General features: G+C 47.5%; 1 protein-coding gene and 1 pseudogene across 2 annotated transcripts in view; both read left to right on the top strand.

Moving 5' to 3' along the window:
- slc4a8 (solute carrier family 4 member 8) overlaps window positions 1-15,000 on the top strand; it is a gene marked incomplete at both ends in the record, with an annotated part of 93,091 nt that overhangs the window by 19,256 nt on the left and 58,835 nt on the right. Inside the window, one exon of the mRNA XM_083661949.1 lies at window positions 14,062-14,143. Within this exon, the coding sequence (XP_083518075.1) occupies window positions 14,062-14,143 (82 nt within the window). The remainder of the gene's footprint in view (window positions 1-14,061; window positions 14,144-15,000) is intronic.
- On the top strand, window positions 3,940-7,721 carry LOC310799198 (eukaryotic translation initiation factor 4 gamma 1 pseudogene; annotated as a pseudogene). Its single transcript has 2 exons — window positions 3,940-7,584; window positions 7,710-7,721. The product of its transcript is annotated as a eukaryotic translation initiation factor 4 gamma 1 pseudogene (transcript).

Raw genomic sequence — 15,000 nt, 5'->3', positions numbered from 1 at the left:
ATCAGTAATTGCTGACACCAGTGATGTTACTGATGATGGTTCAATGTGTATGCATAAGTAACATAATCAGTTTTCAGTTCAATGGACATTTTGATGTGTCACATGTCACTGTTGTTGATCAAGTAATTTATGATATTAAGTATATATGAAGAAGATTGACGACTGAACCGTCATTGCTCAAGTGACATAACTGATGACCTCATCACTGATGACCTCATCACTGATGACATCACTGATGACATCATCACTGATGACATCACTCACTGACTTCTCTACTACCCATTGTATCATCAGTGATGTCATAAATCCTTCCCTGCTGGTAGTATAAATAGGATCAATCAAGTATTTTTTTTACAAACAAAACATTGTCATGGATTACCATCTTGAACAAGCAAAGCCCCTCAAGCAATATGACAGGGAGTTCCTTCTGGGCTTGCAGTTCATCTCTGCCAGCATGACCAAGCCTGAGGGTCTGCCAGCCATCAGTGAAGTTGTTCTAGACAAGCCTAATAAGACCCCCCTGCCTCAACTGGACCACCAGTCTACAAGGAATGAACACCCTCCTTTGCCAACCTTGGCAGGCCTGCCATGGGAGGGGGCAGAGGACCACCTCCAGGCATGGACATCGGTGTCGGTGAGCCGCCTTGCACCCAACAGGGCAAGAGGAAAGAGCCGAGGAAGATCACCAACATGATACCCGATGACAACGTGCAGGTGAACAAGGATGAGAAGGCCTGGAACCCCTCGGCTTCACATCACTCATGCCAGCTGCCCATGGAGCTCCATAGGGCGGCATCACTGCCGTGGTGTGGACTACAGGATGAACGCAGGTCCACCTTTCCTTATCACTTTTGCTAACTGGCTGCAATCAGCTGGGAACTGAAATGGGAGCTGAACATCAGAGCTCACACCAAGAAGGCACAACAGGATGTATTTGGCGCATGGCCAAAGTCAGTGTTGGTACTCTTCACCCCCACCTTCGAGTCCATCCTTGCCTCCATCACCGTTTGGTATGCTGCAGGACCTGCCTTCAAGGACATCACCAGACTGGTGTATTATCCACCATGCTGAAAAGGTGGTTGGATGGAGCTTGCCATCCCTTCAGGACCTACACACTGCCACTGTGTTTGTGTTTGTTTGTGTGTGTGATGTGGTCTCAGAACATCATGGGCTGCCCCTCCCACCCAGGTCATAAACCCTTTTGGGCTCACCGATGCCAGAAGGCTGATGTCTGGCACTACATGTACCAGAACCTCGTCACGGACAGTTTACACAACTGCCATCCGCCTCTTCAACGTGACCCCGAAAGCTTGCACAAATCAGGACTATCACCCCCCACACCCAGGGGGCGAGGACTTTATATTTTGCACTTTTTGTGATTGTTTTTCAGTATTGCTTCGTCGCTACTATTGATGTGACCACTGCGGTGCATATTATGCACCGCATATATATGCACTAAGTCAAATTCCTTGTTTTTGTAATGTAATTAATGTGGCTATTAAATTGAATCTTGAAACTTGAATTTTGAATGACATCATCGATGACAATGCGATGGACATTGCAATTGTTCGAGTGACATCACTGATGACATCACTGGCAATCTCACAATTGCTGGAGTCACATCACTCACTGGTGACATCACAATTGCTCGACTGACATCACTGGTGATATCTTCTGTGGTGTTTTATTGCAGTTTGCATTGCTTTACCACCTGGATTTATCCATCCACTCCCTACATTCTGTCCCTCCATCATGTGTCTGTACTCTGTAGTCTGTACCTTACACCACTGGCGATATCACAATTGCTCATGTCACCAGTGAGAATTTGATGACGGCATCTCGGGGGCTCGCACGCTTGATTCCTAGGCACGGCCGCTACAGCTGTCCCTGCAGCTTGCATACGCAGCCGGGTGCTGCATGGCCTCGCCCTGGCTGCTCCTTGATGGCATACTTCAGGGATGCTGGATCACCTCCTGGAGCTGGCAACATACAGCTCTCCATGGATGAAGACAGGGGTCTGAAGCCAGACTCCCACTTCTTTCAGTGTCTGCCCCTGGGACTTGATTTTGCTCTTATGACATCACTGATGATGTCACATCTGCTTTTATGACATCACTGATGACATCTCAACCTCTTATGAGATCACTGATGATGTCACAATGCCTCTGATATCACTAATGATGTCACAATTTATGACATCACTGATGATGGCACAATTTGTGTGTGTGTGCATCATCACTGGGACGTGTGTGTGTGTGTGGTCACAATGCCTCTGACATCATTGATGATGGCACAATCTGTGTGTGTGTGTGTGTGTGTGTGTGTGTGTGCGCGCGCGCGCGCATCATCACTGGGACTTTGTGTGTGTGTGTCACAATGCCTCTGACCACTGAATGTTTGTGTGTGTGTGTGTGTGTGAATTTATCGATCACTGATGATGTCATCAGTGGGACAGACAGACAGATAGATAAACAAACAGACAGAGCCCTAAGCTCCCTTTTATATACTGTAAATAGATAGATCGAAGATAACATTACTGATGTGGCCATCATGGCCAGCACCTCGTCACTCGGTTGGTCAGTCGGTCGATCCACAGAAAGTTCACCATGCTTTAGCGGGCACCGCTTTAGCCCCAGGAGGGAGACATTTGGCACTGAGGTCAGATCAAGTCTGTGTGCATTTTTGTGTTCATGCCAATTGGATAAAGGGGGTCAGTGGGGTGGATGACATCAAATGGAGAGAGAGCTGTGCGTATTTGCTTTATAACAGTGTTCCCAACTATTTTTTCTACACTGGACCGGTTTAAAATGGACAATATTGCTGCAGACCGTGGGGGGGGCGGGCTTGTTAAGGATAGGATTTGATGCATATTAAACACATGTTTGGATCCAGTATCAAATACACTGGGCGTATTTTCCTCGCGTGAACATATAGGCTATACAAACAATTGCAACTCACCAATCTGTCCACATGTGCTCGCACAAACAATCTGTGTTTATTCCTCTTTCTCTCTCATGTCTGTGGAGACGTGTTTCTTCAGATCAGATCGATAGTCTACATATCATTGTAGATGGCCACAAGATAGAAATGTGTTTGCAACACTTCATGATTTCACTTTGTCGTCCCTTCTTTGACTACACACGCTGAAGCCGTGAAGCCATGAGGCATGAAGTCTATTGGGAGTTGTGGGTGGGCGGGTTCAAGGCGCGAGAGTAGGCGCTGAGAGGAGCGGAGAGGAAAAGAGAAGGCGTCTTGTGTGAACAACAAGGCGTACGTTCAGCTTGTGCCTGCTTCAAGCTTCAGTTCTGTTTACGTTCGGCGTCCTGTGTGAATGTAGGCTGTCACCTGATCACCTACCTGCACCTGCCTGTCCTGGTCTGATTCCTGTAACGAAAAGAACAAATAAACAACGTCAACGTTCCTGGGCCCTCGTCTGACTCAGTAAGTAGTCCTTGTAGGTGAACTAACAGTTAACCTACGGTTGAAGACGAGTCAAAGCCCTTTCTGCTGACCACGCTGAGTGAATAGAAGTGGCAATTTAACAAAAATAAGTAAGAACCCGAAAATTCTGCCGCTACGCTAAGTTGTGCTTCTCTCTGGTCTACAGGCAGACTGAAAAATTGGCGAGATCTTTTTAACACCATCTCTTTTGGCGTTTTATGGCTTAAAACCATGACGTCATCAATGACTGTCAATAGTCATTGCTGAAGTGACATCACCTCACAATGCTCAAGTGACATCACTGATGACATCATCACTGATGACAAACAATTGCTCGAGTGACATCACTGATGACATCATAAGTGACACCATAAATCCTTCCCTGCCTGTGTATAACTAGGACGAGTAGGCCATACTAGTTGACCTTCTAGGCCCTAGACTCTACTAGGATCTACCTTGTGGTAAAACATGGTGAGAGATTTCCATCTTGAACAAACAATGGCCCTCAACCCAGAAGAGAGGAAGCATTATGACAGAGAGTTCCTTCTAGGCTTGCAGTTTATCTCCGCCAGCATAACTAAGCCTGAGGGTCTACCAGCCATCATTGATGTTGTTCTAGACACGCCTAATAAAGCCCCTCTGCATCAACTGGACCCCAGTAATCTACCATGGATCAACTGCGGCCCTGACTTCACACCCTGCTTTGCCAGCCTTGGCAGGCCTGGCATGGGAGGAGGAGGCAGAGGACCACCTGTAGGCATGGGCATCGGTGTTGGTGGGGTGCCTCGTTCGCAGAGGAAGATCATGACACTCGACGATGATGTGCAGCTCAACAAGGCTGAGAAGGCCTGGGAGCCCTCGGCGAAGAAGACGGCCCGCACCCACCGACCAGAGGAATCCGAGGAGACCCAGGAGCTCTTCAACTGCGTTCGCAGCATCCTGAACAAGCTGACCCCGCAGATGTTTAAACAGCTGGTGAAGCAGGTGACACAGCTGCGCATAGACACAGAGGAGAGGTTGAAAGGAGTCATAGACCTAATCTTCGAGAAGGCCATCTCCGAGTCTAACTTCTCGGTGACCTACGCCAACATGTGCCACTGCCTTATGGAGCTGAAAGTCCCCACCACAGATAAGCCGGAAGAAACTGTGAACTTCCGCAAGTTGCTACTCAACCGGTGCCAGAAGGAGTTTGAGAAGGACAAGGATGACAATAAGATCTTTGAGAACAAGCAGAAAGAGCTGGACGCTGCCTCAGGGGATGAGGAGCAGCGGCTCAGAGAGGAGCTGGAGGTGTCTAAGGAAAAGGCCAGGAGACGCTCACTGGGCAACATCAAGTTCATCGGTGAGCTGTTCAAGGTGAAGATGCTGACCGAGGTCATCATGCATGACTGCATCATAAAGTTGCTCAAGAACGATGAGTCAGAGCAGTCCCTGGAGTGCCTGTGCAGATTGCTTTCCACTATCGGCAAAGACCTGGACTTCGAGAAGGCCAATCCTCGTATGGACCAGTACTTCAACCAGATGGAGAAGATTATCAAGGAGAGGAAGACCTCTTCCAGGATCCGCTTTATGCTGCAGGATGTACTGGACCTCCGATGGAAAAACTGGTTTCCCAGGCGAGGCGAACAGGGACCCAAGACCATTGACCAGGTCCACAAAGATGCTGAGCTGGAGGAGCACAGGGAGCAGATGGAGGTTCAGCAGGCCCTTATCTCCAAGAAGGAGTCAGGTGGAGGCCCAGGTGGCAAGGTGGGCGGAGGGGGTCCCGGGGGCCGTGGAGGCCCTCACACCCTGGGCCGCGGTAGCTCATCCCAGGATGAGGGCTGGAACATGGTGCCCATCTCCACCAAGACCCGGCCCATCGACACCTACCGCCTCATCAAGATCAACAAGACTCCTGTACTTGACTTCAACAATCAGCTGCTTGCCCCCGGCGGTAAAGGCACATATGGCACCTGGGGTAAAGGCAGCAGAGGTGGCACCAGTGCCAAGCCTGCAGATTCAGGCGGTCGCCTGGCCACCAGCACTCTGAACAGGTTCTCAGCCCTGCAGCAGCCTGCTTTCTCCTCAGGCCCCTCCCTGGACTCAGACAGACGAGTGCTTCATAGAAACACCTCAAGTCGAGATCGCGGTAACCAGTTTGACCGGTCCGACCGCAGCAATGACCGCTTTGATAAACGGGACGCACGGAACCGACTAACCGTCACCAAGCGCAGCTTCAGCCAGGTGAATGAGGAGCGAAACTGGGAGAGAGAGCACCGCAGGTCTGCCGACCCCGTCTGCCAAGTAGAGAGGATGACCAACGACAGGGACCGGGGCAGCAGAGACCAATCCAGGACCAAAGAGAATGTGAAGCAGGAGTCAGCTCCAAACCCTCCCCCTCCCCAGACCCCCACCAAGCCTGCCTTGACTGAGGAGGAGCTGGAAAAGAAATCCACCGGCATCATTGAGGAGTACCTCCACATCAACGACATGAAGGAGGCGCTGCAGTGTGTGCAGGAGATGAATAACACCCAGCTGCTATTTGTGTTTGTGCGGAAAGGCCTGGAGTCGACGCTGGACCGCAGTACCATCGCGAGGGAGCACATGGGCGTGCTGCTGCACCAGCTCATCAAGACTGGCGGCCTGCCAACACAGCAGTACCACAAAGGGCTTCAGGAGATCCTGGAGGTGGCTGAGGACTTAGCCTTAGACATCCCTCACATCTGGCTGAACCTGGCCGAGCTCATCACCCCCATGCTCCATGAGGAAGGCATCCCGATGGGACAGCTCTTCAGGGAGATCTCCAAGGCTTTGATCCCTCTGGGCCAAGCTGGAGGCCTGCTGGTTCAAGTCCTCACCCTGCTCTGCAAAGGAATGAGCCATAAAATGGCAGGTGCCATGTGGAGGGACTCAGGCCTCAGCTGGAAAGAATTCCTTCCTGAACATGTGGATGTCAACAAGTTTGTGACAGAAAACAATGTGGATATTTCATATTTTCCTGTGGGCCTCCCAACTGAAGTTCCTCTGGTTTCTGTGAGTCTCCCAAACAAAGATTGTCTGATTCCTGAGAGCCGGGAGAGAGAGCACCACGGGTCGGATGACCCTGTTTGCCGAGTAGACAGCATGATCGACAGGGACCAGGGCAGCAGAGATCAAGCCAGGAGCAAGGGGAATGTGAAACAGGAGTCAGTTCTCACCCCTCCACCTCCCCAGACCCCCACCAAGCCCGAGGAGGAGCTGGAAAATAAATCTACAAGCATCATTGAGGAGTACCTCCAAATCAACGACATGAAGGAGGCGCTGCAGTGTGTGCAGGAGATGAACAGCACCCAGCTGCTGTTTGTGTTTGTGCGGAAAGGCATGGAGTCGACGCTGGACCGCAGCACCATCGCCAGGGAGCACATGGGTCTGCTGCTGGACCAGCTCATTAAGACCGGCGTCCTGCCAACAGAGCAGTACTACAAAGGGGTTCAGGAGATCCTGGAGGTGGCTGAGGACTTGGCCTTAGACATCCCTCACATCTGGCTTTACCTGGCCGAGCTCATCACCCCCATGCTCCACGAGGAAAGTATCCCGATGGGACAGCTCTTCAGGGAGATCTCCAAGGCTTTGCTCCCTTTTGGCCAAGCTGGAGGCCTGCTGGTCCAAGTCCTCACCCTGCTCTGCAAAGGAATGAGCCATCAAAAGGCAGGTGCCATGTGGAGGGACGCGGGCCTCAGCTGGAAAGAATTCCTTCCTGAGGATGTGGATGTCAACAAGTTTGTGACAGAAAAAAATGTGGATATTTCATATTTTCCTATAAGCCTCACAACTGAAGCTCCTCTGATTGCTGTGAGCCTCCAAACCAAAGATCCTCTGATTCCTGAGAGCTGGGAGAGAGAGCACCACGGGTCCGCTGACCCCGTCTGCCGAGTAGACAGCATGATCAACGACAGGGACCGGGACAGCAGAGACCAAGCGAGCGGCAAAGAGAATGTGAAGGAGGATTCAACTCCCACCTCTCCACCTCCCCAGACCCCCACCAAGCCTGTCTTGACTGAGGAGGAGCTGGAAAAGAAATCCACAGGCATAATTGAGGAGGAGCTCCACATTAAGGACATGAAGGAGGAACTGCAGTGTGTGCAGGAGATGAGCCTCCCAACCGCAGCTCCTCTGTTTCCTGTAAACCTCCCTCTGTTTCCTGTAAACCTCCCTCTGTTTCCTGTGAGTCTCCCAGGGATCAGAGGAGCTTTAGTTCATAGAAAACAGAGGGGTCTCCCAACTGAAGTTCCTCTGTTTCCTGTAAGCCTCCCAACTGAACCCCCTCTGTTTCCTGTAAGCCTCCCAATAGATTACTGCAGGGATGACGGGTTTGTGTAGGCCAAGCCAGAAGTGATGCACTTCCTGGTTCCCTCGTCGGGAAGACAATGGCATTTTTGTGTAGGGATTTGGGTTAAATGCCTGAAATAAGGTCTCTGGTTAACAAAAGTTTATGAAAGTGCGAACTTTGTGTTCAGCAAGATATTCTTCACAAATGAGGACCAATTTTCTCATTTTTGAAGCGTTTTCTGAAAATCGCGATTAAAAAAAAGATTGCATTTATACTTCAAAAATCTTAGGACTCGTTCCTGCGCTACTCTATTGAAGATCCTCTGTTACCAAAGGGTCTGTTCTCAAGGCTGTCCAGTGCCCACCCAACAGATTAGGACAAGGGTCAAAGGGCCTCTTGAACATATCTGGAGAGCATTAGCTCGAAATATCACATCGGGTTTGTCCAATAAACATTTTTGATGGGAGCTACATTGCGGACCTTCGTTCCTTTAATATCGACTTCTTCTGGCCCTGCACCTACCTTGAAGGTTTGTGGATGTACTATTACTTTTTATCCTCTTGAACATCAACAAAAAACACAGAGCCTGCCGACCAGGACGTACATGTAGCCCGACAGGCAACAAGCTGAAAGGGTGAACAGGAACCCCTCACAGGTCCTGTGTTCGTGCCTGGAGCACATAACTAGAGAAGGAGCCCGACACGTACCTCAGATAAAATCTGGTAAAAGGACAGGGCGTTGATCAGGACGCCACTGTACAGAACTCCACACCTGTTCCACCGAACAGGGCCATCAAAGCAGCAACACGCCTCATGGAGTGAGCGCACACATCTGCATCTTTTAGGGGTGCTCCAGCACCCTAAAAAGGATCTAAAAATGCCACTGCCTGAAGCAACAAGCGGTTGCCCTGGCCCACAGGTTGGGAATGGCTAGTATATTGTATATCTCCTCTTCCTTAACCATTGTATCCTTCCTGTTCTGCAGCTCTTGTATTTCCTCCTCTGCTCCGAGGGTATTTCAGGTCACAACAAAGCACTAAAGTACTCCGCTAGCCAGAAATGCAAAAAAGAACATGCCTTGATGCCACATTGTGTAGTTCTAACTAAGCCAAATAAACGTACTACTTTGATTAACAATGAATCTAGAGAAAGTAAATATAGAAAAGAGTGAAAAAGAAGATGAACACCAGCTCTACAGGTTGCTTGCCTCAAAGCACTCATCGATGTATCCCTGTTAATTTCTAACACTAAAACTAAAACTAGACTAAAACTACCCTTTTTCACTGATGAAAACTAGGCTAAAACTGACTAAAATAAAGTTGTGATCACAAAAACGATGAGGAAATCTATTGACATTTTTGTCAACAAATAAAAACTAGATTAATAGATCTTTCCAACGAGTTTGGAAATTCTAGAGAAACATTTAAATGATTCATTACATTTTAACAGCCTTTTAGATTTTAGTCGACTAAACCATAGATTCAGTCAACTAAAATCGAATGATATTTAGTAAACTAAAACTAGACTAAAACTAAAACATTTCAGATGGCTAAAATGTGACTCAAACTAAATGGCATTTTAGTAAAAAAAAAAAGTCAAAATGATTTATTTAATGGAATATCTTCGTTTCAACTGTATTGAGCTAACAAGGGGCAGCTTTGTGTTACCTGACCATCCCTGCGTTTGGACGGTTTATCGGCGCTCTCTCTCTCCACATAAACACAACCTCACTCGACCACATAAACACAGAACACAGCAAAACAATGTCCTATCACTAAAATACACACAGGGCGCAGCATCTCTCAACATAAACACACTATTATATGGGCCAGAAGTGATCGTTTTGAGGGGAAACGTTTGTATAATTATATCATTTTTTTTATTAAATAGCTACATTATTAATTGCTGCTACCAGCTGTCAGAATTGGTGGACCCTGCCAGGAAAGTGCATATTTCGCCACCTATCGTAGCGGAGGCAACATGATTCCATCAAAAAATCGATTTCCCACCCGTGTTTGTATACTGGGACAATACAGTAGTCAGAGTAAATAGCCTAATCAAGCTATAACCATAATGTAGCTCGACTTAACTGCATGTAAACGTACTGACAGATGATGTCACAATGCATGAGTTGAGAGGGATTTATGACTGTCAGAATGGAAGTTGGGCAATTGTGCACCATGCCGCCACAGGACCTCCAATTATAGTAGTAGAGATTGGAACCCGCTCCATGTGATCAATCAGAATCATGCAGATGTCTTTATGGTTTTATTGATAAATCCTTGTACTTAACAGTGGGATAACACAGTGCAAGTACACTTGTATGCTGCTCCTACTTATAACCTCTGCCTGGAAGGATTTATTACATCACTAATGACAACTGCTCGAGTGACATCACTTATGGCATCACTAATGACGTCACAGTTGCTCGAGTGACATCGCTGATGACATCACAACTAAACACAACTGCTCGAGTAACACCGCTTATGACATCACTAATGACATCACAGTTGCTCGAGTAACATCACTGATGACATCACAACCGAACAATTGTGCGGTGCCACCGGCTCTCGAATTATAGTATGGAGAGATGTTATGGCCTGAAGGGTTTTGATAAAGAAACCAATCACTTGCATTAAAGGACACGTACAGTATGTATTTCCTCATAAGCCAGACCAGAATACACGAGGACTCGCCTCTTTCACAGTGTCCTGACAGATAGGCCATTTTCAGTTAGCTCGTCTCGACTGTGCTGCAACCAGACAGTGCCTTCCTTTTTGCCCCTGTGGTAGTCATGACTCATGCAGCAGTCTGAGCCGCAGTGTGTGCTGCTAGTGACTGCTAGCTGCATGCTGGAGCAGTGTGTGCTCCTAGTGACTGACTGCTAGCTGCATGCTGGAGCAGTGTGTGCTGCTAGTGACTGACTGCTAGCTGCATGCTGGAGCAGTGTGTGCTGCTAGTGACTGCTAGCTGCATGCTGGAGCAGTGTGGGCTACTAGTGACTGACTGCTAGCTGCATGCTGGAGCAGTGTGTGCTACTAGTGACTGACTGCTAGCTGCATGCTGGAGCAGTGTGTGCTGCTAGTGACTGCTAGCTGCATGCTGGAGCAGTGTGTGCTACTAGTGACTGACTGCTAGCTTGCATGCTGGAGCAGTGTGTGCTACTAGTGACTGACTGCTAGCTGCATGCTGGAGCAGTGTGTGCTACTAGTGACTGACTGCTAGCTGCATGCTGGAGCAGTGTGTGCTGCTAGTGACTGACTGCTAGCTGCATGCTGGAGCCACCAATTAGAGTGAACTGCTGCGTGACAGAGACTGGAGATCTTCACAGGCTGTGTTGGCACCACAGCTCAAGCTCTGGGAGGGGAGACTTATTGACTTATTGAGGAGTCCTCGCACACATTCTTTGGAGGCCAGGAATGGACACACACACACACACACACACACACACACACACACACACACACACACACACAACTGCTGTGCTAAATGTCAAAAGAATGGCTCTGCTCCAAGTCTGTGATGATGGTCCATAAAAGTCAGATTAGTTTATGCCTGTGGCTGTGATGTGATTGGTCAGATTCGTTTATGCCTGTGATATGAATGAGGGTCTGCAGTGAGATCATGCAAATATAATTCAGTCCCATGCTGTCACATGCATTTCCTACCAATATGCTGCCATACAATATAGACAGTTCATTGGCTGTGGTGGCTGACTGTCGTCACCTGTTACTCAATCACCTGTTATTTTCCTACCAAGATGGCCATGTGATGATGTATCAGAATACATAGAATAGAATAAATGTATTTTATTGTCCTCAGAGGAAATTTACAAACATACATTGAAAACTGGTAGTTGGAGGTGAGTCATAAACACAAAGCACAAAGCTTTTCCCAATACTACGGTCATGTGACTCTACCGTGTTGTTGAGCTCATTACCGTCACCACCACATTCTTAGCTCTGACCAGTCATTATCCAACTCTGTGTGCCTGAAGAAGGCGGTTGCTTTTCGTCTAGAGATCTATAACCCTGTTGGTTGGTCCACCAAAAAATGTTGGTCCACAAAATCAATGTCAATGGAGTGCATGACACCACAATGGAGTGGATGACTTCACAATGTGTGTGTGTTGTGTGTGTAAGCATGGAAGAGAGTGAGAGAGAATAAAGAGAGAGTGTCAATCTGGCCTACTGTAAATGCATAAAATAAATCGTATCTGTCTGTCTGTCTGTCTGTCTGTCTGTCTGTCTGTCTGTCTGTCTGTCTGTCTGTATGTCTGCGCACATGAGTATCTGTCTGTCTGTCTGTCTGTCTGTCTGTCTGTCTGTCTGTCTGTCTGTCTGTCTGTCTGTATGTATGTCACTTGAGTGATGTCATCCGTGATCTAGGCTAATAATTCCAGGAGTGTCTGTCTGTCTGTCTGTCTGTCTGCTACTCTGCGACTCTGCGCACAGGAGTGTCTGTTGCTCGACTAATTGTGATGTCATCCGTGATGTAGGGCTGAAATATTTTAAATATGTTGAATCAACATATTTTTGTTAAATTCAAAAGTCCTGACTGCTTATTAGTCTGGATAAACATGGATGTAAAGCAGTTATGAAGGTGCCCCGGATTTGAACGGTCAATGATATTGAAAGAATTGTCCAATAATCAAGGTCTTACAGCAGCATACCAGCATGTCTGTCATGCCAATTTATTTTATTAATTTAACTATCAACTTTAATGGTAGTAAAAAGAACCAAAGTCTTTAAAGTGGGATAATTTTGTCATCAAATACTTACTACCGGTATATTCTTACTATCCTATATTCTTACTATATATCAAGTGCGTGTTTACAGTTAGAGGTTAGTCAAAGATTGCATTGATTGTATTAATTGCTGTTGGCGGGCATTTGGAGAATTGTACAACCCCCCCTCACCCCCATTTGTCTTTATTGATTTCAGCTATTGATTTTCATAGAAACAGTTCCAGCCAACTCTGCAGCCATTGCCTACATATGCTCGCATACAGTACACAGATGTGTTATGGAGAGAGGAAGGAAACTGTATTTACACAAAAGTGCAAACTGTCAGAGAGTGAACAGTTACATTTCTGTCAGCAAATATTGTGTGGGTTGAACAAACTCCATCCATATGTATGTTCATCTATATTGTGGTTGGGGCTACTAGAGATTAGAAGTTACTTGGCATATATAGAGAGAAGAGAGAGAGAGATCACAATAACAATAACTCCAGTAACTTCCACTCTGGGGATTCCCACAATAAACTGCCCTCATCTAAAACATGACCATGGGTAATGCACTCACAACATGAAGTAAGCAAAAAGCACTGTTTCTCATAGGGGCGGCAAAACACAGCTCTGCCCTGTGGCAATCTGCCAACAGCAGCTCCACTGATGGAGCTGCCATTCTGCTCATTTGATTTGATGAGATTTGTCCTGGATAGTATAGCCAGCACCAGAGCCATGTATATAGAAGAGTCACGACATCTCCATTCACTCCAATGGACCAGTTGTTTTTACTCTCAAGAGGTCCAGGAAGTAAGGCTCTGGATTAAGCAGCACTGAGTGTCGAGTTGCAACAAAATGGACAGTTTGTGTTGTACTTTGAAAGTTTTTTTTTTTTTTTTTTTAGAATCAAATTCACAGCTTTATTTTAGCATGTAAAAGTAGCGCGAGACCCCTTCCTGGCTGTTCATTGGCTTAATGAGTCACGCATTTTGGTAGCCTGGGTAAACCCAGCCTCCACGTGACCTCTATCTATGTGCTATCAGTCTTGTGACTGATTGCACATTTACCCAGGCTAGCATTTTGGTCCTCCGCTGACGCCACTCTCTCTCTAAATTGCTCTGGCCAGCACCTTCTCCACCTGCACGCTTTGTCTTCCATACTGAGTCTATCTCGCATGTGCGCGTGCGCGCGCGCGTGTGTGTGCGTGCATGCGTGCGTGCGTCTGTGCCCGTCCTGTCTGTGTCTGTGCCCGACAGTCTGAGAATAGACTGTCTGGAATTTGATGCTGATCTTTGAAAAGCTCTTGCCAGTTTGACCAATTAGTGGCTCCGTTACAGCCTCAGTGTGTTTAAAAGGACACCTCTCTGGACGTCATGACCTCTCAGCCCTCCCGTCACGCACAGCTCTGGAAGCGAAGGAAGCCGTTCACATGGCGTAGTGAGATTGTTCCACAAACACTCACTTATGGACCATGGGGTCATGCTCACAGCCACCTGTTACAAACACTTGTATCATCCACATTGAATATCACTAACAATAATAATCATAATGGCATTATGCTAACGTGTCTTTTGTGTGTGTTGCTGTGTGTTTGTCCCTCAGAGGCCAGACGAGGAGGTGGTGGTAGACCAGGGAGGGACCAGCTCGGTGCTGAACATCCACTATGAGAAGGAGGAGCTGGAAGGTGAGTATGATGAGCAGACACAGCCTGTGCAGGTGTCTGCTCACCTGTGCAGGTGTCTGTAATCAGCTCAGCTCAGTGAGGGATCAGCATGTATTTTTGATGAGACCATACAGTGTGATGGAGTCATGTGTTTGATGCATGATGTGTACAGTATCTCTATCATATCCTTTGTGTGTGTGTGTGTGTGTGTGTGTGTGTGTGTGTGTGTGTGTGTGTGTGTGTGTGTGTGTGTGGGTGTGTGTGTGTGTGTGTGTGTGTGTGTGTGTCTGTGTGTCTGGCTGCAGTGTTGTTCAGGTGGTGTCCCTGCAGAGGGGCTTTGAGGACATGTGGATGTGATGTTTGTGGCTCTGAATAGAACTGAACATTAATAATGGATCCTCCATCTAGCCGGAGGAGGCGGGCTGATGGGGGTGGGGGGTGGGGTTCTGTCACCACTGTGGGGAGGTGTGTGTGTGTGCATGCGTGTGTGCGTGTGTGTGTGTGTGTGTGTGTGTGTGTGTGTGTGTGTGTGTGTGTGTGTGTGTGTAGGTTTGTGTTACCAGTTTCCTGGGATAATAATATGCTTGGAGATGGTACACTCAGCTCCAGCTCACTTGCTTTATATCCTCCTTGTTGTACCCCAAAATATATTTGCAATACACACACACACACACACACACACACACACACACACACACACACACACACACACACACATACACGCACAATGATTTGCCGAACCAGATTTATTAATTTGTCTGTTATTTCAGCTCTGTTCATTTCTTTAATTTTAGACGTCTCTTTTGAAATGAGAATAAACGTCTTTGTCAAAGTCGGGAATTCCGTCTATTGTTGTCACGCCATGCCTTCACCAGCAG

This window comes from Poromitra crassiceps (assembly GCF_964638095.1).
Source record: "Poromitra crassiceps genome assembly, chromosome: 27".
NCBI classification, from domain to species: Eukaryota; Metazoa; Chordata; class Actinopteri; order Beryciformes; family Melamphaidae; genus Poromitra; species Poromitra crassiceps.
Note: the sequence above shows the minus strand (reverse complement) of the source record. Positions and strands in the feature narration are given on the sequence as shown.